The following is a 27211-nucleotide window of genomic DNA, read 5'->3' on the forward strand; positions in this document are numbered from 1 at the left end:
AAAAAACTAAAGTTTTAGGCTGAGTTGACATTATTTGTTATTTAGCTGATATGGAAGTGGAAAAGGAAGCTTAACCATGAACCTACTTGCATTAACAACTGTGAAAGCAAAAGTAGTTATGTCCCTGTAATAATGGAAACTGAATGTCTCCCCTCAGGATTTGTTTCACCAATGCTCTAAACTACATTATATTTCCAGTCACAGAAATATAAGTATGAATTAACTGTAATAACTATCTTTCAGCTAACACTGTAGTTGAAAAACACTAGGCATAATGGATCTAAGTCACACAAGATTCCAAAGGCAGTCTATATGGCTTGTTGTGCAGAACAAAGAGAAAGTTTGCTAAAATAAATAAAAATTAAATAGTTGGAAATTATTTAAAACTTAAAAATAAATTTGGTGTTAAATCTGAACTTAAACAAATGCTCACTTCTTACATCGTTTCAGTTAGAATCATTGATAATTTTTAATAAACATGACAGAATACTGGCCATTTATGAAGCATAAATATTCAATGATCTAAAATTATTAAGTCTACCAGAAATATGTTCCTTACCATTTTAATTGTTGAAAGCTGCAGTTTGTGTTTCAGTCCTTAAATTTCAGTCATAACCTAAATTTAGATGCTTAAAATACTGAGATACATATTTGTTTTAATACTCTTTTTCATTCAAGACTACAATGCCACAGCTTTATTGCAGTCCTTCTTTGAAAAAAAATACCACTATGTTTCTTTCCTTCTATTCTATTTTCTTTCTTACTAAGGGTTTTGCAAAATTACAGCTCTGCCCAGGATTTACACAGGCACATAAGTTTGCCTATAGATATATATTCACGTGCAATATATATGAAAATATGATACAACTGTCCTTAAATAGCTGCAGTAGTAGGAGCTCCTGCATAACTTGACAGTAAAGTTCATGTACAGAAATCAGTGAAATCAAAAGACACAGAGCAATGAATTAAACATAAGTGTTTGGTGAAAGCTACATGTAGCAATCTAGAAGGTAGACTTACAAATGCACAGCTTGCCTCCTTTATTTTCTCTGTACCAGAGGTACATAAAATAAAGTGGATGGGATGAATGTAAAAATATCCAGGTTAAACTCACTTAAATTAGAACTCATTAGAATTTGCTCACTCAAATAAGAGCAGATCCACTGACTTACTGAGTTATACAGCATGCATAACATATGAGTGCTTGATACTTACTGTAAGATGACCAGATCTCTGTCCAGTACAACACAATGTCTAACATTTAAATTACCCACATGGAAAAACACTCTATGGTCTTGTACTAGGGTATTCATAGTCTCAAAGTCAACCATGTATTTCTGTGTTTTACCAAACTACATCATATCTATGAACCCTTCTTCCAAAAAGTTAAAGAAGACATTATTAATGTATGTACAGTCTACATTTTCACATACAAAACTCTGCAGACAGTCCACATCTTGACTGCAGTAGGAGTGTCTGGGTGAAATAAAGAGAATCAATTTCAGTGTTAGCACATGAACACAATGGGAAAGCAGAAGCAGTATCTGCTGCCCATGAAATCTGAAGTAACTTTGATACACTATTTCAGCCCGTGTGGTATATTTCAGTTACTTGTGTGCTTTAATAGTGAAAAACACTTAAGAATACAAACAAAAAAATTAAAATTATGTACAAATGGTCAGAAAGTAAATTGTTACAGTTAACAGTCCTGGTGCCATTAACGTGAATACTCTTATGTGCAGAATACTCTTATTTCATATTAGTGGAATATAAAAGAAAAGTAACACTTGATTACTTTTATGTACTTTGTTTGACACAGAGGTTCTCAGATATGTACTTTAGCAAGTAAAGTGCATTTTGAAGCATGCTACATAATTAAATTAAAGTACAGAGAAAGATGAGCCACATGAAGTAAGACAGAAACCTCCCAGCAGATCAATCGACCTGATCAGAGACTTTTCTTTTGAAATCAGACAACATATGATCAACATCTTAAATATGCATAAAAGAACCTACAGTTACTTTTGTTTTCCTGTGAAGGGTGAAGGCATTCTATGTTTTATTCAAAGGCCAAAATTATTGTCTCCTCTTAAATACAGTAGCTGTGCTTACCTTCCTCTCATTACTTACTGAAGGTCCAGAAGTCAGATGACACTGCCAGAGAAGTCCAGTAGTTTTACAGCACTTAAAAGTTGACTTCAAGACACAGTTCTAAAGGTTTTGCTTTTAAATTAAAGCTACTCACAACAAATGCCTAGCAAAGGCCCAGATCAAAGTATCAGGTAATTGTCTAAGCAGTCAAAACAGAGAACACTAATTAATTAGTAATAAATATCCTGAATTATTAAAGATAAAAGTTCTTTGATCTTTGTTTCAAAGCTTTTTTTTATGGTTGGAGCAATATTTCTAAATTGAGAGGCCTTTACTAGGCATCTCCCAGTTGCTGAGAAACTGTTGCTATAGAGACTGAAAATGAGGTAGAAGCTGACACAGTAAGGCAGAAAGCACAATGTGCTGTAACAAAGAGTTGGGGCAGCTACACAAAGAAGAAAAATAGTATGCTCTAGTTGGTCTGAACAATTCTAGAGCTAGAATTGTTCAGACCAACCACAAAGCTCTTCAGTACACCCAAATGCTAGGGTTTATGAGGAATCTATATATAATATTTGTAAGACATATACAACTTAAAGCCCTTTGCATAAATTTTTCAACAGTTACATAACACCCAGGTAGAAGGAGTCATCAACACCATGAATATCCCGCATACATAACATGACTTAGAGACTTGTGAAAAAATGTGTCCCAGAAACTGCTTATAACTTATAGAAATACCCAAACTTACTGATGACTAAGTCAGTTGCTGTTTTACAGCTGTAACCAACTTTGAATATGTTACCATATTTTAGCTTTCCTATTATTTTTTTCTTTCTTTTTCTCCTAAACAAAAGCCAGGAAAAAAAGCTTTTCTATTCACTAATGCTTCCATGAGGAAAGACCTGAATTTCCCTGCACATCACTAGACAAATCCAGTTAGAATAATTTAGGATACATGAGACATCCCAAGCAGCTTTTCCTTTCTGCTCCCAGTCCCTGAGCAGAGAGGTTTTCAGCAGGAAACTCAGAAGTCAGATAAGTCTACTTATACATTGCTGGAAGAGTTATTTTCCCTTTAACAGTTGTGCAGTGCTGGTGCTTGACCTGCAGGTTGTTTGAACTCTCTCCACTGGCAGAATAAAAGAATTCAAAGAGTAAGATTGCTAAAGCCTATTCATACAGAAAAAGCCCAAATGTAAATACACATTAGAAAAGCTAACTTTTCTATCTTGGCAAAGGAATTACAGAAAAAACAGGTAGTTTGTAGAGACTACTGATATCTTCCCTCCCTGCTATTTTCTCCTGAGACATCTCCCTCCAGATGGTCCTCAGACACTCAGCCAATCTTCTGTACATACACTAGTGGAAACAAATGCCCTGGAGACTACTCCCATGAAATGAATGGTTCCTAACCCTTCTCTTCAAGACTTTTTACCACACCTACCTCTACAATTTCCATGTGAACTCTTCCATGAAAACACTCACGATAATATCTCAACACCTCTAAATGTTGTTTCTCCCATATACACTTTGTATACAACCCCAGATTCTTTCAGACCCCTTGTGATATCCCAGCTTTCTGAGCTCCTCTGTCTAAGACCAGCAAGACATCCCTCCCAGTCCTGTCCTAACCAGCCAGTAAATTATCTTACTTTCCTCATATAGGAAGTCCACCCCTATTCAGAGCTTGAACCTCCATTTGAAGAGAAATAATGAATTTATTGCAACTATATGCAACTAATCCAAAGAACAGGAAGCTTTCTATTTTGTTTTAAACGTATCTGATAAAAAATTAGCAAGTACAAGAACATCATTAACACAATCTTCATCATTTAAGACACCAAAGATGCAAGTAAAAGAGGTTCCTCAAAAATTCTGTTTAAACAAGAATCAATTATGTTTGACTTAAAACACATGAGTATTCTCTTGAAACTCATTAAATAAATAAGAAAAACATGGAAAAAAATATGAACTTGTCACTAAGGAGATGTATAATTTTTGCTTTAAAATCAATTTTTCCTAAGAAGATATTTTATTACAAAAATATTGTACCTTTTATTACTGTACCATTTTATTACAAAAATGTTTCTGTACTTCTGGAAAAAAATATTTGTAATTACAAAATTTCTACTCTGTATGTGACAGTCCTCAAAATTTTCATATGAACATTTTAGGCATTAAACTATGTTTTTCAATAATTTATTGGTCTGAAGAAATAAGTGGTTAGATGCAAATGAAATCTTTGACTCATTAAAATCAGTAGAAATTTTACTTTGGTCTACAGGTCAAAAATGTTAAATTCACAGTGGTTTTGATATTTTTTTCCTCTTAGAGATATCCCGAAGTATTTATAATTAGAAATTCTAATGCATAGAATTTCTTTCAAGTTTGATCTTTTGGGCAATGGAAACTTTATTTAATATGGGAATTTCCGGCATTTGCTCCTCCAGAAAATTCTAGCTAAAGCGACCCAGTAGGTAAGGTTTCCATTTCTGTTTAAAAAAAAAGCAGCAAAACATGAGCTATTTTTGTCATCCTCCTAAAATACTTCCATATGCAAGGAGATAAAGCAGGGCACTTACGGGAAACAAATCTCACCTGTCCAGATTGCTGGTGTCAGTATGCAGGAGGCACTTGGCAGTGTCAAATCCGCCTGAGTGGGAAGAGGGGGATACATGGGTCTGGGAGGAATCTGCGATATCAGGAATGCCTGTAGGCAGCCAGCCATTTTAGGCCTCAGGCCCCTGAAAGACTGTCTAGGCCCTTTCCATGGGAAACAAATCTTACCTGCGCAGATTGCTGGTGTCAGTATGCAGGAGGCACTTGGCACTGTCAAACAAGCCTGAGAGGGCAGAGGGGACGCTCTGTGTCAGGGGGGCAGCTGCGATATCAGGAATGCCAGTAGGCAGCCGGCCATTTTGGGCCTCACTCCCCTGAACAATTGTCCAGGCCCATTGAATAAGAAAAAATCCTACCTGTCCAGATTACTGGTGTCAGTATGCAGGTGGCACTTGGCACTGCCAAACAAGCCTGAGTAGGCAGAGGGGGATGCATGGGTCTGGGAGGGATCTGCGATAACAGAAATGCCAGTAGGCAGGCGGCCATTTTGGGCCTCAGGCCCCTGAAAAACTGTCCAGGCTTTTTCCCCAGGAAACAAATCTCAGTTTCCCAGATTCCTGGTGTCAGTTTGGAGGTGATACATGGCAGTGCCAAACAAGCCTGAGTGGGCAGAGCGGACGGCCTGTGTCTGGAAGGCATCTGCGATATCAGGAATGCCAGAAGGCAGCCAGCCATTTACTGTCTCAGGCTCCAGAACAACTTTCCAGGCCTTTTCCCCAGGAAACAAATCTCACCTTCCCAGATTGCTGGTGTCAGTATGCAGGAGGCACTTGGCACTGTCAAATCAGCCTGAGTTGGCTGAGGGGACGGCCTCTGTCTGGGAGGCATCTGCAGTATCAGGAATGCCAGGAAAGAGAAAAGGAAGAATAGGGAATACTTGAACACCTGATACTGATGTCACAATGGAAGGCTGTGGTATTGTCCACAAGGGTCCCAGGATGAGGGAAGGGTCGAGAAATTTGACTCCATGTATCAAAATGCTTGATTTATTTTTTTATGATAGATAATATATTAGAACTGTACTAAAAGAATAGAAGAAAGGATTTCATCAGAAGGCTAAGCTAAGAATAGAATAGGAATGAACAACAAAGTCTTGTCTCTGACCGAGACCGTCTGGACAGGTGATCTGTGATTGACCCTTAATTGGAAACAGTCAGATGAGACCAATCACAGATTCCCCCTGTTGCATTCCACAGCGGCAGATAAGAATTGTTTACAGTTTGTTCTAGAGGCCTCTCAGCTTCTCAGGAGGGGAAAAATCCTAAGGAAAGGATTTTTCATAAAACATGTCGGTGACAGAAGGCCACAACTAAGCACATTGCTGCTAGCAGTGGGAAGGCCTCTGCTTAGCACTGAATGCTGACACAGTGTTAAATAGGAGCAGGACAGCTCTACAGAACAGCAGTGCCACACAAGTAGAGAGCACACAGGGAAGGACACGCTTATCTAATTGGGAATTCCCTGTCTGGATTAAACAAGGTCATGGTTAGCCAAATAATTAAATTCTGCATTCATCAAGAATATCTTACTGTGTCTTTAGTCCTTTCCCAAAAACCAAGCATGGATAACCAAAAGGCTTTGTGCTCAGTAGAGGCTCTGGGTATCTAACTCAGAATAGCTTCCCCATTCTTCAGCCCATCCTTAATGGCAAAGAACAGCTCATAGTAAAGAATAGGCTGATATAAAAGTTCTGGAAAGAATCTGAAGGAAGGGAGAAAGAAAACAAAGTAGGGAAAAGGTCTGTAGGAATGAAAATTAGAAATAAATTGTGAGAACATTGGAAAAGTGCAGGAATTTCACAACCTGAAAATAGAGAAAAAGTGAAAAAACAAAACTAAAACCTGTTTTAGTTTTCATCTGCTCTTATTTTGATGAATGAGGACAGAACTTGAAAAGCAAAATAATAGGAAAAGCAGCAGAGAAACACTTGGGAGAAGATGTGGAGTTTTTATTCTTCTTCATAAGGATGCATTTCATTTATTTCCTTTAGTGCAACGAGCTTTTCCTAAATGGAAGAAAAACCGTATTTTAATGCCACCCATTCTTTTAATCTGCTCTAATTTCTAACACAAACTTAAAATATGTTAAAACAAAATAATTCTTACACATTACTAGTATGACTGAAGATCACAAAACCTGATTAAAGCTAATGTAGACTTTGGGACAAGTCTTTTTAAATATTTCAATAGTACAAATAAATTCTTTTTGTCTCACTAAGTGACAAGAAGTTCATTATGAAAATAGTACTCAATGATTTTGTATTTTCTGAAAAATCCCTAATTCTAGTAAGGTCTGGCCTTCATTCATGCAAAGTCACAGGCATATGTGACATATCTCATGTGACATATCTTTTGGCATATTTATGGCCATAAGTTGGCCATAAATATGCCAAAAGATATGTCTTCTAGCATAGAAGTACTCTGAACACCATATAAGCAAAATCAACACAGGATGTAGAAACATGAAATGAAAGGCAATATTTCTGTTTTGCACATAGCCTGCAGAACTTTGGAGTGCAAATTCTCCATGTATATAGGTATACTCATTTAATCATCTCTTTTTGAGCCTAACAGTTGTCTGTTCATTTCAATACACAAACCTTTCACTTATAAATACCCAGTGTTGACCATGCATAAGTGCATGTCTGCAGTTTGTACATCTAACACTTAAAGGTCCGTGCTCAAAGTTGCATCACAACGTGCCCATAGGTGGCAGAATGGGCATACATGAGACTCAAGTAACCCTCACCTGAACCAGCTCGTGGGATAAGCGTCTTAGAATTTTTTGGGTGGTTTCATTAATTTCTAATTCTGTCATGACTTCCCAGTTACCATTCTGGAACCTCACTGGCATAGAGAAGATAATTCCTTCAGGAATGCAAAACTGACCTGAAGAAGAGGGGGGAAAAAGGACAAAACACGTTATTTCTGATTACATCCTCAACAGTGTAAACATTAAGTCCTACAGACTGGCAAAAGTCTACAACTGCAAGATCTAATTATAAATGGAGACTGCCTTTTTCAATCTACAGTTCAAAAAAGAATGTCCCTTTTATTGTAACTTTGTACTTTAGTTAGATGTGCATGAATCATAGCATCAGATGGGTTTGGGCTGCAAGGGACCTTTAAAGGTCTCTAGTTCAACCCTCCTACCATGGGCAGGGACATCTTCAAATGTATCTGAGCCCCATCCAGCTTGACCTTGGATGTTTCCAGGGTTGAGGCATCTCCCACCTCTCTGGGCAGCTTGTTTCAGTGTCTTACCACATGCATTGTAAAAACTTAATAATATCTAATCTAAATTGACCCTTCTTCATTTTAAATCCATTGCCCCCTGTCCTATTGCAACAGGTCCTGCTAAAACATTTGTCCCCATCTTCCTTATAAGAACTTTTAAGCACTGGAAGGTGCTATAAGGTCTCTCCAGAACCTTTTCTTCTCCAGAGCCTTTTCTCTTCCAGGCTGAACAACCTCAGTTTTCTCAGCCTGTTTTCATATGAGAGGCGTTCATGCCTGTGATTATTTTGTAAGGCCCTCCTCTGGACTATCTCCAACTGATGTCATTCTTGTGTTGTAATAACACAATTGTGTATTGGTTGTACATCTTAAAAAAGGGGAAAAATTATTGAGTTCATAAGGGTTAAATGGCTGCTGTGAAATATTCCATTAATTGGTTTACATAACTACACAAGAAAAACAAATTTTCATAGCCTAGGCTCTAAGAATCAGAAAGAGTTCTTGCACAAAACACATACATCAGAAAAGCATTTAAACTAAAAGACTAAGAGATCATCTGCAAAAAGACAATATTAACCTAAGAAATGCCTTTAAAAAGTGAGCATTATCACAAACTGTCTTTGATTTGGAAGTCCTTATGATGAAACAAACTCTTAGCCTCACATGATTTGTTTTATAAGATTTTATTAAATGAAAAATATTGATTAAAAAATAACATTATAAATGGGGGAAAGCTAGTACATGCAGGACAAAGCTACAAGAGAACACGTGAAGCAAAACTAGCTTTACCTTCACTAAGTATTCCCACAGAAATGATCTCCCCAGAAGGAGAGCCATGGTACCAGTACCGCAGTACTGTGGCTATGGCATGAGCAGGTAACGTTCCCTTGCAGCGGGACACCCGGGAACTCAGCGTGCTCTGTGCCGACACCAGCTCTGAGTGGATCCATTCGCTACCAACAAAACATGGAGAGAAAAGGCATGAAAAACTAAGATGATAGCAGGAAGAGTAGCTTCCTAGAGAAAAAAGAACTAAACCTGAGGAAAGAAAATAGTCAAAACTTATTCAAACATCACTGCTGAAAGAAAGGCATTTTTACAGACAGAGAAAAAAGATCTGAAAAAAGTAGCTTAAAAAGTAACAAGTCCGGTGAAAGTTAGGTCATTTACTCAAGTCAAAACCTCTACTATTATTGTCATTTATATTTTGTATGCAATTTAATATTTTATATGTAATTTATATAATACTGTCTTCTGTAAGAACCCAGCCATGAACAAGTCTGCCTGTGTGAGGCTCAGTACAAGCCTAGAACATTGAAATGTCTGCTCTCCAGTAAATGCTAAGTCTAGACGAGAGTGGGAGCTCCAGATAACCAGGCCTGAGTGTATGTAACATCTGCTGCCCTCTCACTGAACCCACTCTTTCTCTGCTACTGTTCTTTCCACAGGAAGCTATCTAGCCGCTAGGTATCCTTTCCACATATATTACCAAATCATTTGTTTTGGGAAACTGACAACATTAGTATGCTCAGACCCGTTCCATGTAACTCAGGTTCAGAAATCTGTTTAATACTATTTCAAAGTTCCTTCATGCAAACTAGACATCTAAATCACTACTTTGACTTCTATCACTTCTTATAAACTGCTCATGATATAAGAGAAACCCATTTAAAATGTAGGAAAAACATAGTTATAAACAGAGTTGGCAGGAGAGTGCAACAGCACAGCACTAGGAGCTACCCATTCTTTTGCAGATGGACTACCTCAACTTGTGTTTTCCTTTACATACATTGCCAATCGGTAAAGACAAATCTTGAAAACAAAAACATTTATTGATGTTTTATTAGACAATCCAGGTAAGCATGAATTAAAAGCAATTATTTAATTTTACTTGAAAGAAATAAATCTGTACTGTACCTATCATAAATCATATTCAACAAAGGACGTTGAAAATTAGGAGGGCCCCGAATAGCACAGTCATATCCATAAAGTTTTGCATGTGACAAATCAATGCAGTTAGACCCAGTAATATTGCCCCAAACAATCACATCTTTAACTCCTGCAACAAAGGAAAGTGAAAAGACAAATACTTTCAGAAAAATGGGCTTCATAAATCCTTTTCAAAATGAATCATTTAAATCTGTGCCCTGCCTTGCTTGCAGAAATTATTTGATCTGAAAAACGCAACCAAGTTCTCCCTAACATATGAAACCTTATCGCAAGCTGAAAAAGAAGCTTTAATTTATATCATGGTACTGTAAATAATTGACAAAATCTAGTAAATATTTAACTCTTAAAACAGTAACAAATCATACTGCAAACATACAGCTGTGTTCCTTTTAAAATCCTCTAAAAACAAATATAAAAACAGCAAAAACAATAATTTTAAAAAATGACCTGCTTTGGTGCAAAAGGATTTTCTCAAATAACCTGCTGATAGACTATTCAGTCTATTAACTTGCCTTTCTATTTTATTAGGCTTCAAAATATCTAGACTTGTCATCAATGACCAGTTCTAGCTATGCAACACTTACAGAATCCTGATGCTGAGCAGACTGTCAGAGTACCCTTTGCTATGCAGTGCAGAACTGTGCAAATATAACAAAGCTATAACAATTGACCTGAAAATGAAAGTTAATTAACCTCAAAATAATACTACAACACAGTTCTACTTTACTCTCATTATCTGCACAGCAGTATATTGTCATATTTATTCACAGCTCCAAAACAACAATGCACTACAGAGTGCAAATGCAATCTTGAAGTCCTAGTTCCCAATCTGCAAAACAATTGTCTTCCTTAGCATATTTCCAGCACGAAATACACACCAGAGTGACAAGGCTGCATCTCAGAGCAAGCAAAGACTCTGGCACTCTGTACACCCAGGAAATTCAGTGGGTGCACTACTGTGCATTTCTGCATGCACATCAACTGTGCTCTGGAATGAAATAGATACTCTTGAAGGTATGCTGAATTCCTGAAATGCTACATAAACATTCACCTGCTGTGTTCATATTCAGCTTCCTGGCCAGCATGGCTTTAGCTGCACTTTCCCAGGATGTCGAAATGGCAATGATATTTTCAGGCCTAATGGATGGGCCATACGTCCTTAACATTGTTGCCTTAAGGTTTGCAAAGGTTTTTCCTGATGAAATGACTTTGACCTCACTCTTGGCATTCTGCTCAATCAAAGGAGCATACACTTGGCAGATCTCACTCACTTCTCTGATGTAGTTCTCAAGGGATTGGACTTCAAGGTTTAAGAGGACATCATCAAGAACAATGATAATATCAGCATCAACAAAAGCCTGATCTATTTTTGTGTGCTCTGAAATACTGCGGAGAAGTGGGAATGCCATGTCTTCAGCTTCCATGACAATACCGCAAAGCATTTCCTTAAACTGCTCAGTGTCAAGCAAATGGATACTGACTTCCGTGGTCATCCCAAACACTTCTCCATTTGCCAACAGTGGGATCAGATGATAACAGATTGGAACTGATGCACTAGTAAGAGAGGATGTAGAGAAGTTACAGTTAACAATGAACCACTGCTTGTTTGGAAGTGTTAGATAAACACAAAGTTGTTTATTTTGTACTTGATTACACTTAGAGATACCATTAGCTTGTGTCCTTTACTGCTCTTTTTGTCATTTTAACAGGTTAAGAATTAAAAGAGTTGGGTCCTCCTTTCATTTCTGAAGCCTTTCACTGGAAGGCTTCTCCATTCTGAGCATTTCAGTCAATGCTACCACTTAAAATTTATGTCTTTACAGAACCACAATTTTTTAAGGTGCTCTATTAGGACTACTAGAAACACAGGAATTTCTGTAAGTAAAGACCTACTCTTTACCTACTTGAATATTTCCAACAACATTTAATGCAAGATAGTTGTATTATAAAATTTCTAGCTTATTTTGTAAATACTTGCTTTTCCCTAAACTGATCTGAGGTCTAAGTGATGCCTGTTTATACCCCTCATTTGAACTGGTGTAGCATGTAACAAAACCATAAATTATTTCTAAGTTATACACTAATTGCTAAGTTAAATACTAATAGTGAGGGTGCAGAACCAAGTCAAATCATGAAATTGCAGGGATTTGTGATTAACTTCAGATGGTTACACCTGTTTTGTGTGATAGGAAAAAGTGCATTCTCCTGAACAAGTAAAAGTTCACAGATACTCTCTTCACTCTCACCTGGTAATCCAGATCTGCACAGGCTTGATAAGACTTTTAATCTCTTCATCCTCTTTCACAATTTCAAGATGCGCCTGCAGGTTCTCCTCAGCAATGGCTAACATTTCCTCAATCAGCATCATTGAAGTGATGCCATAATATTTCTAAGAACAAAAGGGATGATCTCTAAGCAAATGGCAGTCCAAACACATCAAGGTAACATTAACAATTCCTTTATTATACATTTGAAGGAGGGAAAAGGAATAACAATGTTGTACAACATGGGCTTGAAGTATTAAAGGCAGCTTATTACCTGAGCATATTCCAGAAAATCCTTAAGTCCTCCCAGAAGCTGACCCTTCCCTCCACGGTCCAACAGCTCTCTCCAAATGATAGGACACTGTCTGTGTTCCCATCCATTTGTTTCACAAATGTCATGAAGCCACTGCTGATGACATCCCCACCAGATGTTTTAATACGTCACATTTGATAACAAACATTACAACTACAAGCATTCTTACTATTTCCTCTCAATATATAATTACAAGGTGCTTCAGAATTTAATTACCAGTGGGTACAAAATGCAGGAATAACACAGAGCAAGGTATGAATACACTGGGATAGCTCACCTCAAGGTCTTGATTTCACTTAGTTGTCTTAGTGGTATAGAAGACAGCAATGTTGTGAAGCAGAGAGTAATCTGAGGATTCTTACTCAGCCACGGAAGGTAAGTAAGGTGAAGAGGTTAATTGCTTTTCACTTAACTGTTTAAGTTACTTGGTGAAGGTGTAAAGCAAAATACACAAGGTAATAAATACCACAGTTCCGTCTATTTCATGGAGTAAGTCTGCAGTTTTTTTCAGAGCCTTATAGGCAGCATGTCTATGACATAAGTACTCAGGCCCATCCACACTGTAAACAAATATGTGATAATAAACTTCATACTTCCACATTAATTCAAAGCCCTTGAATGCCACAAAGGCTCTTGACAAGTAAGAACTCAGAAGGTATATGTAATCACAGTGAGCAAAAGATTTCCAGGCTGAACAGCCATTTATACTTTAAAAAATAACCCAGAAAACTAAGCAAGCAAGCAAAACCACCTTGAACTTTTCCTTGACATAATACAGCTTGAGGCTGGTCCACACTTTGTGCCCATTTTCTGTAGTAAAACTCAGAGATGTCAGTTCCTCAAAACATTGTAACCTTTCCTCTGGCTGGCTCTCACAGCCAGAGCTGCTTCTGCAGCACTTCCATCTACACAGCAAACCACTGATACAAGAGAAGAAGAAACATACTGCAGATAAGCACTTTTCTTGGTCTGTAGAGCACTGGAGCACCTACCAGCGACTTGACTTACAATCTCTTACCTGCCACTTGTCAGGGTGCAGAGTAATCTTGTGAACCCTGAAGTTGGGCAAGTTAGTCTGGAGATAGTCAGCCAGGAGCTCAGCTTTGGCATAGCAAGGGCAGTTTGCCTTACCTACGAACATAGCAACAGCAGCACAATTGGATGATTTTGTCATTCACTGATAAGGGCTTAAAAGACCAAAATTGTTTAATGTGAGCCAGCCAAGGAAGAGTAATTCTGCAGGGGAAAAAGATTCCCGAGCCAGCGTCCAAGGGGCCGAGGAGGCCACTCCCGGGGGGACGGCAGCAGAGATGCTGACATCTCACCGACGGCATGAAGGGGAACGCTGACCCGGGACCGCCCGAGGCTGCGCGCCGTGCGGACACGGCTCCCGGAGAGCCGCAAAGACGGGCACGGGGGTCAGCCCGCAGACAGGGGCCGCTGCCGCAAGCACGGCGAGCTGCCCAGCCCGGCTCCCGGTACAAAGCGTAGCCGGGGCTGTCCCGCCCGGCCCCCGGGTCTCCCCTCACCCGCCACCACGAACTTGGCCATGCGCGCGCCGCCCTCCAACGGTCGCTTTGGAGTTGCTCAGCAACGCGCCGCGCGCCGCGGCAGTTTGTCCCTCGGCCCGCGCCGTCCGTCTCGCGCGGCCCGCCGGGAGCTCGCGGCGCGCCGGGCCCGGTGTGACGGCGGTGCGCGTGCGAGGTAACCGCGGCCGCGGGAGCCCCGGCCCGGCCCGGCCCGGCCGGTGCCATCCCCGCCGTTCCTTCGGTGTGCTCCGAGCCGCTGCGGAGCCGCCGAAAAACCTCTGTCCCCGTGTTCTGTCGCGCCCTGTTGGGCAGCGCTCCCAGGGCCAGCGGGAAGTGATCCCGAAACCCAGCGGCTTCTCGCCGGCACCGGGAGAGCGAGCGCCCGCGGCTGTGCCGGGAAGGCGGCTGTGCCCTGGGAGGCAGGCAGGATGGGACAGGCTGGCGGGTGGGATCCGATCACCCGCTGCTGAAGTTTGCAGGGATCCTCCTGTCGGGAGACGCGTGTGCCTGGGGAAACGTCCTTTGGGAAAAGTCTCTGCTTCCCGGCAGAGCTTGCAAGTAGAGCGGCGAGGAGGAAGCAAGGGCCTTCCTTGTGCTGAGATGTTTGACTGAAATGTAGGAGACCAAATAAAAGCCTCTCTGCAAGTCATTTTCCGGGGCTCTTTTACCAAATCCCTTCCTGTAAAAGTGTGCAGATTTGGCAATTAAAACTGTGGGAATTGAAACTCTGGTAACTAATCCATAATTTTCTGTTGTTTTTACAGATGAGTGATTTTGTGTAGTTTCTCCAGAACTGTTTCTACGGGTAAAATGTCATCGGATCCCTTACTTTGAGCTGGCGTTTCAAATCTCTTCATGAGGTGTTTGCAGAAATGAATAATAAAATAAGTTACTTGTTAAATACTGTCAGATGTGTGCATAGGTACAGTTCTGTGCTCACTCCCAAATCTTCAGCCACAACAAGAAAACACGTTTTATGGATTGGCAGATACAGGGATCCCTTAGGAAATGTGAACTTCAGGAAATTACTTTTAAATATTTTGCCTTCCCTGCATGGATCGTCTCTTCGGTTTGTATCTCAAAAGACAGATGTTTACAGCCCAGGTGCAGAGGTTTTGGTGAGTGAGAAGGCTTCCCAGAGCTCCTTGGAAGTTGAAAAGTTGGATGATTCTGGGAGCTTCAAAGCGAAGCATGCAGTGGATCATAGTGACCCGTTCTTTACCAGCCTCCAGAAGTGCTCCTGTCCCTGCGACGCGCTGGACCTGGCTGCAGAGGCGGCTGTTTCCATCAAGCACTACACAAACTCTCTAACCACGGCCTGGAGGCTCTTCAAGAACCTGTCGGAGGAGCAGCAGCGCTACGAGAAGCAGCTGATCTTTGAGCACCCGGCTTTCGTGAAGCTGTGCCAGCAGCTGCTGCGCGACGCGCGCAGGATGACGCGCGGGGACCTGGTGTTCAGCCTGCACGCCCTGGTGAGCCTCGGCGTGCCCCAGAACACGCTCCTGCTCCAGACCCTGGTGAGGGTGTGCCAAGTAAGTGTGAAAATCCTTCTCCTCGGTTTGGGATGAATGACCAGTGGGGAATTCTGGGAAGCTGTGCAGCATCAGAGAGAGTTGGAGTACATCCCTGGTTTACTCTGATGTTCCATGGAAATAGTTCCCATAATTCATTTGTGTGTGCTTCTAATTTCCTTAACTTTTGAAACCACTGCCTGATTTCAGATTTAAAAGAGAGCAGAAATCTCAAAAATCGTTACCTTTTCCAAATCAGCTCAGTTTGACTGATGTGAGACCTTGTGGGTTCTGCAGAAATAAAGCTTGTAAATTGACTTTTTCAGGGGGGAAAGAAAATGGCAGTTACAGATTAAAAGTGGTCAGTTTTTCTTTTCTGAAACTTTTACTGGTTTGAAGTAATCTGACATTGTCAAATCTTTTAACAGGAGAAGCTCAATCAACTTGATAACCGATGTATCTCAGTTTTGGCAACTACTTTAGCAGGGATGGATAAAGACAAGAATGTGAGCGCTCTTCAAGCTGGATTACAGTGAGAAAAATATCTTTCATGTGTCCTTCACATTTAAATGTTGTTGAAATGCTTGTGTGTTAGAAATTGTCAAGGGTATGTCTGTACATAAAATACCTTCTGTGGTTTTAGGATTTAAATGATCACATGAGATAAGAGCAATGTTAGACAGCGAATTTTGGCACTGTCTTTGCAGTTTCAAAGAGGAGGGCTTCCAGTGGTAAAGGGTGCTAGACTGGTCTGCAGGGGATTGTGTTCTGACTGCAGCGCCACCAGTTTTTTTTTGTGATGTTGATCAAGTCCCTTCACAAATCTATCCCTTTTTCATCTGTATGCAGACAGGAGGTAATGACACTATCTTACTTAGGGACCTATCTGATTTCTCATGATGAAGAGCATTGTTTAACAGCCTGGGAATATTTTCTTGCAGTTTAGTAAGTGAAAACTTAGATGAAGTCCAGCAAGTCCCTCTGTGTAGTGGTTTATCAGAATAACTTTGGCTTTTTTCTGGGCCTGTGTGATTTATGTGTGTAACCAATCTGCTCTTTCCCATGAGACTGATTTTACTGAGGCAATCACAAGACTTGCCATGGATTAGTACTTTTGACTGTGTATCATGTTCTGCTTTGAGAAAGTGGATGTGATACCCAAAATCCAGGTTCTCTTGGGAGCACAGCTACACAATTCTTAGAAGTTGGTGGAAAGCAGGAGTCCCACCTACACTTTTCTGTCCTGATGTCTGGAGCTCTGGCCCGTTTGCAGGGATGAGTTTCAGACCAGTGCACTGCCTTAGAAAGTGACACAATATTTTTGTAGGTATGTTTACCTGTGCAGGTATATTTAAGGGTGGTTCAGACCTAACAATTAGAATGCCACCCACTGAGCCAGAAGAGGAGGTGCTAGCAGTGCACCTTCATCTTGTGCAGATGATCTCTGTGTTATCCCCTGTTCAGCCCACAGCACTGTTTGGTTGGTTTTATTCCTCACTTGCATCCAGTTGTTGTCTGTGTCCCTTCCTGAGTTTCCTGTCTCTTTCAGAACTTGCCCGCACAGCGATGATTTAAAGATAAAAATGAGCAATTTTCTTTTTCTGCAGAAGGTTGTTCATTCCTTGAGGCTTAACAGCACTCGTATTTGCACTGTGTGTCTGTCTATTATTTGCACATGTGTAGTCTGCTCAGGTGCCCCTGCTGTTAAGTGTATCAGCAACAACAATTCATCTATTGGATGAATTAGGTTAACAGGATTAACACTGAGAAAGCATTTATAATTGCTTCCATGTGTAAAATGTCTGTGCTGCAGCTATGTCATATTGACTTAGGTCAGCATTTCAAAAAAAAGGAAGATGGGAGAGGAGCAAGGTGTAGAGGGTGATCTTGTCCCCCAATGAGTTGCAGCTGTTTCAGTTGCTGAAGATTGGAGGTGGGCCTGATCTTAACAGGCTACACCTGCAATCAATAAGAACTAGGACTATATGAGAGTAAGGAAAGAGGAGTGAGGGGAGTCAGATTACTGTGAGGACCTGGGGAAGTCAGTGTGTAGAGGAGCTGCCTGTATCAAGAAGGTATGAAGCTCTGATAATATGAAATCCTTGTACTATGATGATGATAGAACCTTTGCTATCTAGGACAACAGCAAGGAATTACAGCTTTCACTTGGGGGCTACATCAGTGAAGAAGAATGGGGGTACTTACCTGTTTCTGCTGAAATGAGGAGAGCTCTTGTGTGTGTTTCTCCATCAGATTAATAGTGGAACAGCGCATTTCAAGTATCAGAGACATCTTTATGCTGCAAAACCTGATGAAATGCCTGGGAAAAGATGCTCCAGTTTTTCTGAAAAAGAAAATAGAGGTAAAGTTAGTTGGAGGCGCATTTTTACTCTCACAAAGCCTGTGCTCTTGCATCATTTATAAATTGTGTATGGTTCTTTGCGGACACTGAAAGAGAAAATGTGATGGAAAGGTGACTGTATTTGCTGTATGCATCAGAGTCTAGCTATATCTGTAGGAAGAGCTTATATTTGGGGGCTAGTAACAAAACAAATTGAGGCAGTGAAACAGCAGTGCCCTCACCTCTTTGGGCTGGCCACATGGTGTTTCATAGAAGTGCTCACAGGCTGGTTCCCTTGCCCAGACTGTGGCTGAAGATGAGGATACAGAAAACTGATCTGTGATGGGGCTGTGTCCAGTAACTGCACAGAGCAGGAGGACTGGAGTGAGTGAGATGCCACAACTCCCCAAGCTCATGGTCTTGCTTTTCTGTGTATGTCGTAGGTCCCCTGGGAAGTACAGTGCCTGGGGACAGGCTGTAGGTTTTACAGCAGGGTGTACTGGGTTTTGTCCCCTGATTTAAAAGCCCTTTTGGAAACCTTCTTTCAAACAGGACCTACTGGTGTTTTCATCACATAACTGTAGGGTTCTGATGTCAGAGGTTTTAATAGCATTCATGAAACATCATAGAACTGAGAGGAAAATAACATTTGCACTTGTTAACTAAAGGGAGCACCTAATTTTCTGAGCCCACAGGGTGCTATTTTTTTACAGGGCAATTTCTTATAGATGGATTTTGTTTTTAACCTCTGATACGTATACAGTAAAAAGATTCTATTTTAGCAGTCAATATAATTTGTAGTTTTCATTTTTACTGTCATTTATATCAAGCTAATGATTGCTTTGATAAATGAAATCTCCTTTCTGGCATCAGAGCTGACTCTCTGCCTCAGTCCACATTCGTAGCTGGGTGTTTTTGTAAAATACAGGCCACTCACATACTGTTGAATCACTTTGGAGGCCTACAGTTTTCATGCACATGCAAAACCATAATTGCACTACTATGAACTTTTAAGTTAACTGTATCCGTTTTATTTCTCCTTCTTTCTTAAGAGTTGTTAGAAGATGTGTATTCACAGTATTTAGAAATGACCTTTTCTGAGGCTTTTTTCTTTTAAAATAACCATATAAAGGCAAATTGCTGCAAACTTGTGTGGTGACACATTTCTAGAGCACTTGACCTGCTATAATTATGTATTAAATAATTGACAGTAGTTATTATATGCTTTTACTGTTTTTTTGCTTCTTTCTTTTTCATATAAATCTGAACTAAGGACTTTGGGAAAGTTTTGGTGATAATGTCTTCACCAGAAAGCAATTATAATATACCTGAAGAATGAAGGATTTAATAAACTCTGGTTCACTTTAGTTGGCAGTTCTGAGAGAAATAGACGGTTTGACTTTTCCGAATGCGCTGCGTATGTTTTTGGCTCTTGCTGCAATGAACTATTGTTCCCTTCCAATCCTGAATCCCTGCAGTAAAAAGATCCAGGGTAAGAAAAAAATATGTTAATTAAATTTCCCTTCCTTTTACCAAATTCTTCCTAATTATCGTCTCATCTCCCTTTTCTGATTTCCTTTAAAACTCAGGAAACATCTTTGTTTTACAGGATATTATAGTTATGTGGAGCCATTTGACAAGCAGCAGAACAGAAAATTACTGATCAATAATAAAAGCAAATAGCTCTTGTCATCTCTGCCCTTCTTAACATTTATCTGAATTACATATTTTTCTTTAAACTTTTCTTTTCTTTAAACTTTTCTGTACATGGGATTTAAGAAAAATAATTTAATTTTAGCAAGGAAAAGAGACTTCAAATAAAAATTTAAAACAAATCTGAATTGGAAATTTGCAACTTACAGGATGGATTGGTGACTTAGTGTGATTAGTTGGTAAACTAAAGGGAAAATAGCGTTTCCTTGTGTAGAGGGTGATCTTGTCCCCCAATAATTTGCAGCTGGGTCAGTTGCTGAAGATTGGAGGTGGGCCTGATCTTAACAGGCCACACCTGTAATCAATAAGAACTAGTGCTATATAAGAGTAAGGAAAGAGGAGTGAGGACAGTCAGTGTGTAGAGGAGCTGCCTGTGAGCAACATCAAGAAGGTATGAAGCTCAGATAATATGAAATCCTCGTACTATGATGATGATAGAACCTTTGCTATCTAAGACAAGATCCTTGATTACTGGATTTAATTATTGAGTACTGCTTAATAGCCTAATGCTGTATCCCATAAAAATATTAAGTGAAAGCTAATGCTTCACCTCTCTATACCTTTCCAATACATTCCTTAAGTATATATGATCAGTATGTGTTGAATCATGCTTAAAATACATAAGAATTTGTGTCTCAAGAAGCACGAAGGTAGCAAAATAGCCTTCTTAATAGAAATGACCCAGAAGCATTGAGGCTGCTTGTGCAGTCTTTATTTGTCCTGGTCATTCTTATATGTTAGGACGCAGTGTTTAATTGCACATCCAGCTTTTTCCTATAGGGCTTTCACTACACTCAGCACACAGGCCAGGTGGCGTACACAGAGGGAGCAGTGACTTTTTTCAGCATTTTTTTGGTGCATGCTGAAAATCAAAAATCCTGGAACAGAAGACATCCTGGGAATACAATCTTCTTAGTTATTTTGTTAATTTGTCCCCTTTTGCTGATTCATGTATCGTAGATTGATTCTGGCTCAGTTTGGTTTCTTCTGTCTCTCAGTTTCTTAAGGTGTTTTAGCTCATTTGAGCTTTGCCTAGCTAGTCACAGTCTTCCACAGTTTCTTGTCATATTTTTCCCCTCCTCCATCCCTTAACCAAACTGTTCCTACAATGTCTCAATGTCTCCAACCTACAGCTCCTGTTGCTTTTTATCATTTGTCCTTCATTGATCTTCTCTTACAGAAAATGTCCATGATGTTCCATTTCGGCAGTTAATTCTCATTCTGGAAGCTTGTCACACTCTCCAGTACCGTAATGTGAAACTGTTTTCAACATTAGCAGACTATGTTAATTCTACTGCCTACCTTTGGGACAAAAGACAGGTACATGTTTTTGAGACCAAATAATTTATACTGGTACTAATAGAGTATTTGATGCTTCCATCTTACCTGTCTTCATGTTTGTGCTTGATCTTTGGAAAACGAATGTTTATGAATACCAATCTGATGAAGCTGTTATATTTTTAAAATGCTCTTCTATTTATTGATAACTAAAGAAATAAAAGTGTTGAAAAATTTGCTTTCATTAAAATTGTCTTCTGTGAAATCAACAGGTAGGATCAGCGTCACCTTTTTTTTGACTTATAAAACTATCTTTTCTTTTAGATTATCCTTTTTCTCTCTGCCTGCGAGACACTTGGCTTTCAGCCTACTGAGTTGCTGGATATTTTTGCTGAGAAGGTGACAGAAGACCCTGATTTCCTTAACTTGAAAAACTTTCTGACTGTTGTTCGAGTGTATTCACGACTCAACCATGTTCCCAGAGTCCAAAAGCATCTGTAGGTTTTCATTTAGAGTGCCTGATAATATATTACATGGTCATTACAGAGTAATGTATGGCAACTAGTATTTAATTTTACTTGTGAAGGAGCTCATAATTCTGTTTCATTCATCTGTAAGGTGAATTGCTGTGTCTTTTAATATTTTTTCTAAATATAATTTTTTTTCTAACTGAAAGGCTAAACAGGTTCTAGACTGACCAGGCTACTAAATCTGTTGATAGGTAGCTGTATCCTCAAAGTAAGAATCAAACCCTAATGTTAGATAACACAAGATACAATTATACAAGATAATAAAGTTGTATTTTTATTAAAAATATGTACTTCATGTAGGCTTATTTATGTACTCAGATACTTTTCTTCTATTGGAAAAGGTTTTTTGAGACTCTTCATAGCTGCTTGAACAAGTGCCTGCCTCAGATTTCCAACACAGAGCTGCTGAAGGCAGTGTATTCACTTGGCATCTTAGGATATCTTCCCCACCGTGCACTTGATGAGCTGCTGCAAAAGGACAGCAAGGATGAACTTATACTGCCAGGTCAGACCTAACTTTGTCATGTACTTCTTTTAAACAGGATGTCTGCTTGTGTATGTAATTTGTTGTAATTGTGTTAGCAGATTAGAAATTAAAGAACACAAGCATGATTAATATTAAATTTGAAGTCCTCAAGACACAGCTAATGTAGTGATGGTGATCTGAGTCTGCTCTGGGGAATCAGGCTTATTGTCTTGGGCCCCATGGTGGCAACAGTTTAACAGTAGGTGTGCACTTAAACATAGGCAGTCTTAACCATTGCAAACTAACTTTAGTACCCGGAGTCATGAGTAAAAGTGGGAGTTGGAATGCTCTGAGCTACAATGAGGTCCTTGGAATGGTTTGTAGGAGAATTTAGTTTCCACATTACGATTTTGTACAGCTATTAGAGTAGCCAAGTGGATTTTGCTGTGCTAGAACAGACTGTAAATGATAATGAAATTAAAAATTCTGTGGGATAATATATTGCATGTAATAGTTTTCCTATCCTTTTTCAGATGATCTTAAAGAACAAAACACAATGATGCTTCGCTGTGTGAAAACATGTATGGAACTTGACAGCCCTTCTTTCACAAAGCCTGCTTTTGTGCCGACTGAGAATTTGTCCTCATTAGTATCTGTAAATCTCAGAAAGGCTCAGGAGGCACTGATAGAACTTCTGGGAGATGAGAACATGTTTCGGCAAAACGTTCGGCTGCCGTACAGATATCATATTGGTATGAAGTTATGTTTATGTCACAATATTTTAATATGGATTAATAATCCCCAAAATGATAAGATGGAAATAAATTTGAATAGGGTGCAAGTGATTAAAAGTTTAACACTTTGAAGATACAGTAATTTAACAAATGATGCCACTGATTGGTGAATCTACTTCTAAGGATGCTGCTATTAAAGTTTTTAAGTCAATTTGATAAAACTTTTATGATTTCTCTTGTTTACAAAGCTGCTTTAGACTTTTTTTCAGGCATCAGCAAGCAGATGTTAATTGTACATAAATCCAATGTGGCCGGCTTTGACAGAGTTGACATGTTAGTAGCAAATTATATTAGAAGGAAAGCCAAAGAGCAGCTGCCTTTTTTTCTCTTTTATTCTCTTTTGTTCTCTTGTTTCTTCTCTGGAGTTCTGGCTAAGATGTAGGCTCTACTTTCATTTCTAAAATGGGATATGACTTCTTTTGGTTTCTTTTTCATCTGGATATTGCCCTTTTTTTTTTTTTTTTTTTTTTTGCCAGCCACCCAGCTTAATAATTTTTCTGTACTAGTAATAATTGTATTCCTAAATATTTCGAATGAGGAACTGGATTACAGGAAAATCTGAGTAGGCATGACAGACTGTGATCAAGAGTAGTTTCTTTAAATGATGATTTCACTCCATAAGCTTAAATCTGCAGTTTCCAAAAAAAAAAATTTATTTTTTTCTTGAGATGGGCAAGCTATAGCTTTATATTCATTGCAGGGAGGGAAAGCTATCAGTAATAATTCAATTATTAGAGAACAGCAATTAGAAACAGACCAGTGATGGTGTCTATTAACTTTTTCAAACGAGCTGTTCATTTGAGAACAATTTGTACAATTAATGGGTTCAAATGACAACATTAATTTTAACCTCTTGCAGAGTTAAATGTTTTGTTGTTTTGTTTTCAGATTTTGAAATCAGAATGGATTCAGACAGAAGGAAGGTGCTCCCCATAACTGCAACAGATGATCATCCTGACTCATGTGTTCAGAGGTGGTTTTTTTTACTGCATATTTTTACTAGCCTGCTAGTTTTATTTGCATGTATCTGTCCAGTTACTTCTTTGGTTCACTGATTTGCAGAAGCAAAGTAGGTGACTCAATTGTTATTTGTGCTCACCAGATTATCCAAAAGTTGCCATGCCAGTGCAGAGCAGCAATTCATCCAGCTCAATACCTTCATGTAACAGAGGCTAGCACTTAACATTTCAAACAAAGACACAGGAAACATCACAGTGATACTCTTGTAATGAATGCAGGTAGCAATTTTTTTAAAAGTATTTGTCCAATTAAACGTTCATTTTTTTCTCTCAAGTCTCAAAAATTTACATCTTAGTGATATGTCAGTTCATTCAGCTACTGAAATATAATTTGAATAAAAAGGATCACTATATCCACATTCTAGGTGATTAATCTTGTGTAGAAGACTGACCTCTCAGTAATTGAAGCAGGACATATATCATTTAAGTAATGCTTAAGCAGAATTGGATAATGCTTGACATTTATGTGCTGGATCACTGCACAGCAATGTATTTTGTACAGTTTGCTTTTTGATAAAAGGAGAGCTAGTGAATTGTGTAACAGAAACTCAGTGTTCCAAGGCATTCAGCTTTCCTCACCCTTCCAAATAGGTTATTATGGCAGGAAGTGACTGATTATGAATATCATTAGCAAAGGATCAAAGTAAATACAGAACCTGTCAAATTAATGGAGAATATTGAATTATCTATTTTCCTCTCACTGTGGGAGAAGTGGAGATCTGAGTACCTAATTCTGCTGTAGGTTTTTGGGTAGATGCTTGTGCTTGTGTGAAGCTCTTGGAAGAAAAGAATCTAAATTACTTAAACCTGAAGAAAGAAGAGGATAATGAAATTTGTGCAGTCCTAATGCATTTGCCCACCAGAATGACACATTCTGCAGTGCTAACAGACATCATTGAATCACTGTCTTATAAGTGATTTGCATTTGTACAGTGAAGTCTTCCCTACTTTCCTTGGTTGCAGGTTGGCTTTTCTGTTTGCTCCTGTGTCTGCCTTCTGTCTGGGTACAGCACACCCCCAGGGGAAGCTGGCGATGAAGAAGCGGCATCTGAATAAACTGGGCTATCATGTGATTCTGGTGAGAAGAGCCCTGCTACTGTCTCTGTTCCTGTTAGCAGCACGGTGATGAGGATGTTTGGTAGGCCAGGCCTTGTTCTACAAAGCAGGAAGGTTCACCAGGAATGGTGGGCTTTCTTCAGAGTGGTAATTGTGTGTAATTTCTAGTTACAGGGTAGTGGTGCTGTCACTAGGGCGAAAAGAGAGGAACGCTAAAAGTCAAGCTACTACTTACCATTATCAGTAAATTATTAGTTGAGGGGAAAAAAACTCAAGCCACAAATTGCTTTGTACCTGAGAAACCTATGTGTCTTTGATTTATTTCCCTGACTTTTATGACACAATGATTCAAGTGAACTTGTTTTCAGAAAACAATTCCTGTGGCCTTCTCATTGCTGAATGCTTGGTTTGTAGGACAGGGTAGTTTGGACAATAATGTACCCTGTCCTTTTGTTTTCTTACAGATCCAGAACAAGAAGTTTCAGGAAATGAAAAATGAAGATGCAGTTGAGTTTTTGAAAAGAAAAATTTACTCAGAAGATGCTTTCTCTTTTCCTGATGCAACTGTGCAGGATAATAATTAAAATAAACTAAGAGTTTTGTGTCTCCTGATTTCTCTTCTGTTAAAATCCTTACAGAAATTACACAAGAGATAAATAGTTTTATATACAACTACCTGCTCCACCATATTACTGAGTAAGGAATGGTTGTGAAATGAACACTGCCTGCTGATAGCAGGGGCTCTCTTTTGTGAGGTGGGAGTTGATTTTCTTTAATGGAAGGAAGTAATTGATCCAGAAAGCACCCTGACCTCTATTGCTGTTACAGTCTCTTAGATTAATCTGTACTTTGCTTCCCCTCCTGCATGCCCCTAGTTAAATTTCTCTCTTCTCTAGAGCAGGGCCTGGGAAAAGATGTAACTTTAACTGTTTCAAGTGCTGTTGCAACCTGGCCTACAGGTTGCAACACTAGGAGGATTTCCTCTCAACTAGGCACTAGGAGCATTTCCTCTCAACTATGTAGTTCTTTATGCAGAACTGTATATGGTAAATCAGTAAATAACTAAGCCTAAGTGGTATATTAAAAGATCCAGTCATGTGGAAACTTTCTGCAAAAATCAATCTCATTCAGTTTTCAGAATTCAAGGCCAGAAATGGTCCTGTTAGCTGTGTGCTTTTGCTTCACTGCTACTGTAATAGATTTTGATGCTTTTCACTGCAAGAACATATAGATCTGCTGTGTCTTTATCAGCTGACTCCTTCTCTCTGTTTCTGATATAAGTAGCTCCACCACTATTCATAGAGGTGTTGCAATACTCGGATTTGTTCATTGCACCCTGTGATGCATCTCCACAGACCTGCTATGTACGGGGACAATTGATGTTGGCAGTTCCAGAAGTGCAAAGCAGCTTTGGACCTTTGATAGGAAGGAGCAGAGAGAACTGATATATCTTTGGTGTGCTTGATGACCTGTAACTGATAAAGCACCTTTTGTTCTGCTGGAGTTGCTCAAGTTGCTAACAGCTTGCTTGTTTCTGCCCTGTAATCAGATCTTCATTCACTATTTTGCTGTAGCACAGTCACAGGCCCATGGGCATGAAGGGAAGCAGGGAAACAGCCATACTTGCTACAGTGACTGTGTGCTACCTAACCGTGGAGCCCTTGCTTCACTTGCTAAGCTACAAGCACTGTGTTCTTTGTCTTGCTGAAGTAGCGTGGACACATGCTTAAGGTACTACAATGATTACATTAAAAAGGCAGCACAGCAATGAGATAATGTGGAAAGAAACAATATGCTTAGAAAACTTAACTGCCCAACTTTTTGTGGAACAGGCAGATAGAATGTAGTGCATATTTCTGAAGGAAGCAGTGTAACCAAAGCAGCACAGTCACATCTCTCTGGCATAAAAAGCAGAGAGCTGTTCAGCATTTCAGTCTCTGAAATGAAGCACATGCAGAAAACCAGATTTGAGGCAATTGTAAAACTTAACAGCAGAGCAGAGGTCATTTGCTTGACTCAATGAGAAGTTTGTTATGCTCCCTTTTTGGACCTTCTGCTTTAAGGAAGCACTGTCAGTGAAGCAGGCTGGTCAGTGCTGTTCTCTTGTTCTGAGCTGGACTTGAGGTCCCAGCCTGCACTGAAGGATGACTAAAATATTCTGTGCTGGAGGGCCAGGTACTACACAGAGCTGTGTTTGAGATGGTACTTGGTGCTGCTCAAGCTGGAAACCTGCAAACCAATGCTGTGGTGTCAGCCATGGCTCTTGGATGGGTTGGGAAGCTGCTTCCTCCAGCTGCTCTGAGCTTTTCAGTCAGGTCCTCAGTCACAGGTGTGTAAATTCAGGGGCAGAATACAGGCAGGGGTGCCAGCAGCCTGGACAGAACTAACCACCAGTGGGCACAAAATGGTAGAGCATATTATTAAATTAGTTAATCACTATGCATTCTTTCTTAAACTCCCTGTGGGCAGGTAGAAACTTATACAAGCAGTGTGGAAGT

At 39.6% G+C, this 27211-nt stretch overlaps 2 protein-coding genes across 6 annotated transcripts; one reads left to right on the forward strand and one right to left on the reverse strand.

The window, feature by feature from the left end:
* Positions 1-5733: 5733 nt before the first annotated feature.
* MDH1B (malate dehydrogenase 1B) lies at positions 5734-14109 on the reverse strand. 3 transcript variants are annotated; one of them, XM_030240298.2, is made up of 9 exons: positions 14006-14109; positions 13495-13607; positions 12438-12572; positions 12146-12288; positions 10951-11453; positions 9867-10008; positions 8739-8902; positions 7462-7601; positions 5734-6718 (listed from the first exon to the last, which is right to left on the reverse strand). In XM_030240298.2, exons 1-9 carry the CDS (start codon positions 14025-14027, stop codon positions 6662-6664), a joined length of 1419 nt encoding a protein of 472 aa, XP_030096158.2. In that variant the 5' UTR covers positions 14028-14109; the 3' UTR covers positions 5734-6661. The 3 variants fall into 3 exon arrangements, with proteins under 3 accessions (XP_030096158.2, XP_050832614.1, XP_009086313.3); XM_050976657.1 differs by having other exon boundaries at positions 14020-14055; XM_009088065.4 differs by lacking the exon at positions 14006-14109 and having other exon boundaries at positions 13495-13938.
* On the forward strand, positions 14108-25325 carry FASTKD2 (FAST kinase domains 2). 3 transcript variants are annotated; one of them, XM_030241811.2, is made up of 12 exons: positions 14108-14180; positions 14770-15537; positions 15945-16048; positions 17770-17878; positions 19226-19349; positions 20751-20890; positions 21173-21345; positions 21720-21883; positions 22378-22596; positions 23527-23611; positions 24621-24735; positions 25178-25325. In XM_030241811.2, the coding sequence occupies exons 2-12, from the start codon at positions 14878-14880 to the stop codon at positions 25295-25297; spliced, it is 2013 nt and encodes a 670-aa protein (XP_030097671.2). In that variant the 5' UTR covers positions 14108-14180; positions 14770-14877; the 3' UTR covers positions 25298-25325. The 3 variants fall into 3 exon arrangements, with proteins under 3 accessions (XP_030097671.2, XP_050832613.1, XP_009086581.2); XM_050976656.1 differs by lacking the exon at positions 14108-14180 and adding an exon at positions 14187-14424; XM_009088333.4 differs by lacking the exon at positions 14108-14180 and adding an exon at positions 14431-14620.
* Positions 25326-27211: the final 1886 nt, after the last annotated feature.

Source organism: Serinus canaria, chromosome 7 (assembly GCF_022539315.1).
Source record: "Serinus canaria isolate serCan28SL12 chromosome 7, serCan2020, whole genome shotgun sequence".
In the NCBI taxonomy this organism is placed as follows: Eukaryota; Metazoa; Chordata; class Aves; order Passeriformes; family Fringillidae; genus Serinus; species Serinus canaria.

Coding starts and splice junctions, on each gene's coding strand:
- FASTKD2 (XM_030241811.2), top strand. CDS start 14,878: ATGAATAATAAAATAAGTTACTTGTTAAATACTGTCAGATGTGTGCAT. Junction 20,891..21,172: donor ACCTTTGGGACAAAAGACAG/GTACATGTTTTT, acceptor CTTTTCTTTTAG/ATTATCCTTTTTCTCTCTGC. Junction 21,884..22,377: donor GGATGAACTTATACTGCCAG/GTCAGACCTAAC, acceptor ATCCTTTTTCAG/ATGATCTTAAAGAACAAAAC.
- MDH1B (XM_009088065.4), bottom strand. CDS start 13,650: ATGACAAAATCATCCAATTGTGCTGCTGTTGCTATGTTCGTAGGTAAG. Junction 11,454..12,145: donor GTGCAGATCTGGATTACCAG/GTGAGAGTGAAG, acceptor CTCTCTTACTAG/TGCATCAGTTCCAATCTGTT. Junction 7,602..8,738: donor TGTGGGAATACTTAGTGAAG/GTAAAGCTAGTT, acceptor CCTCTTCTTCAG/GTCAGTTTTGCATTCCTGAA.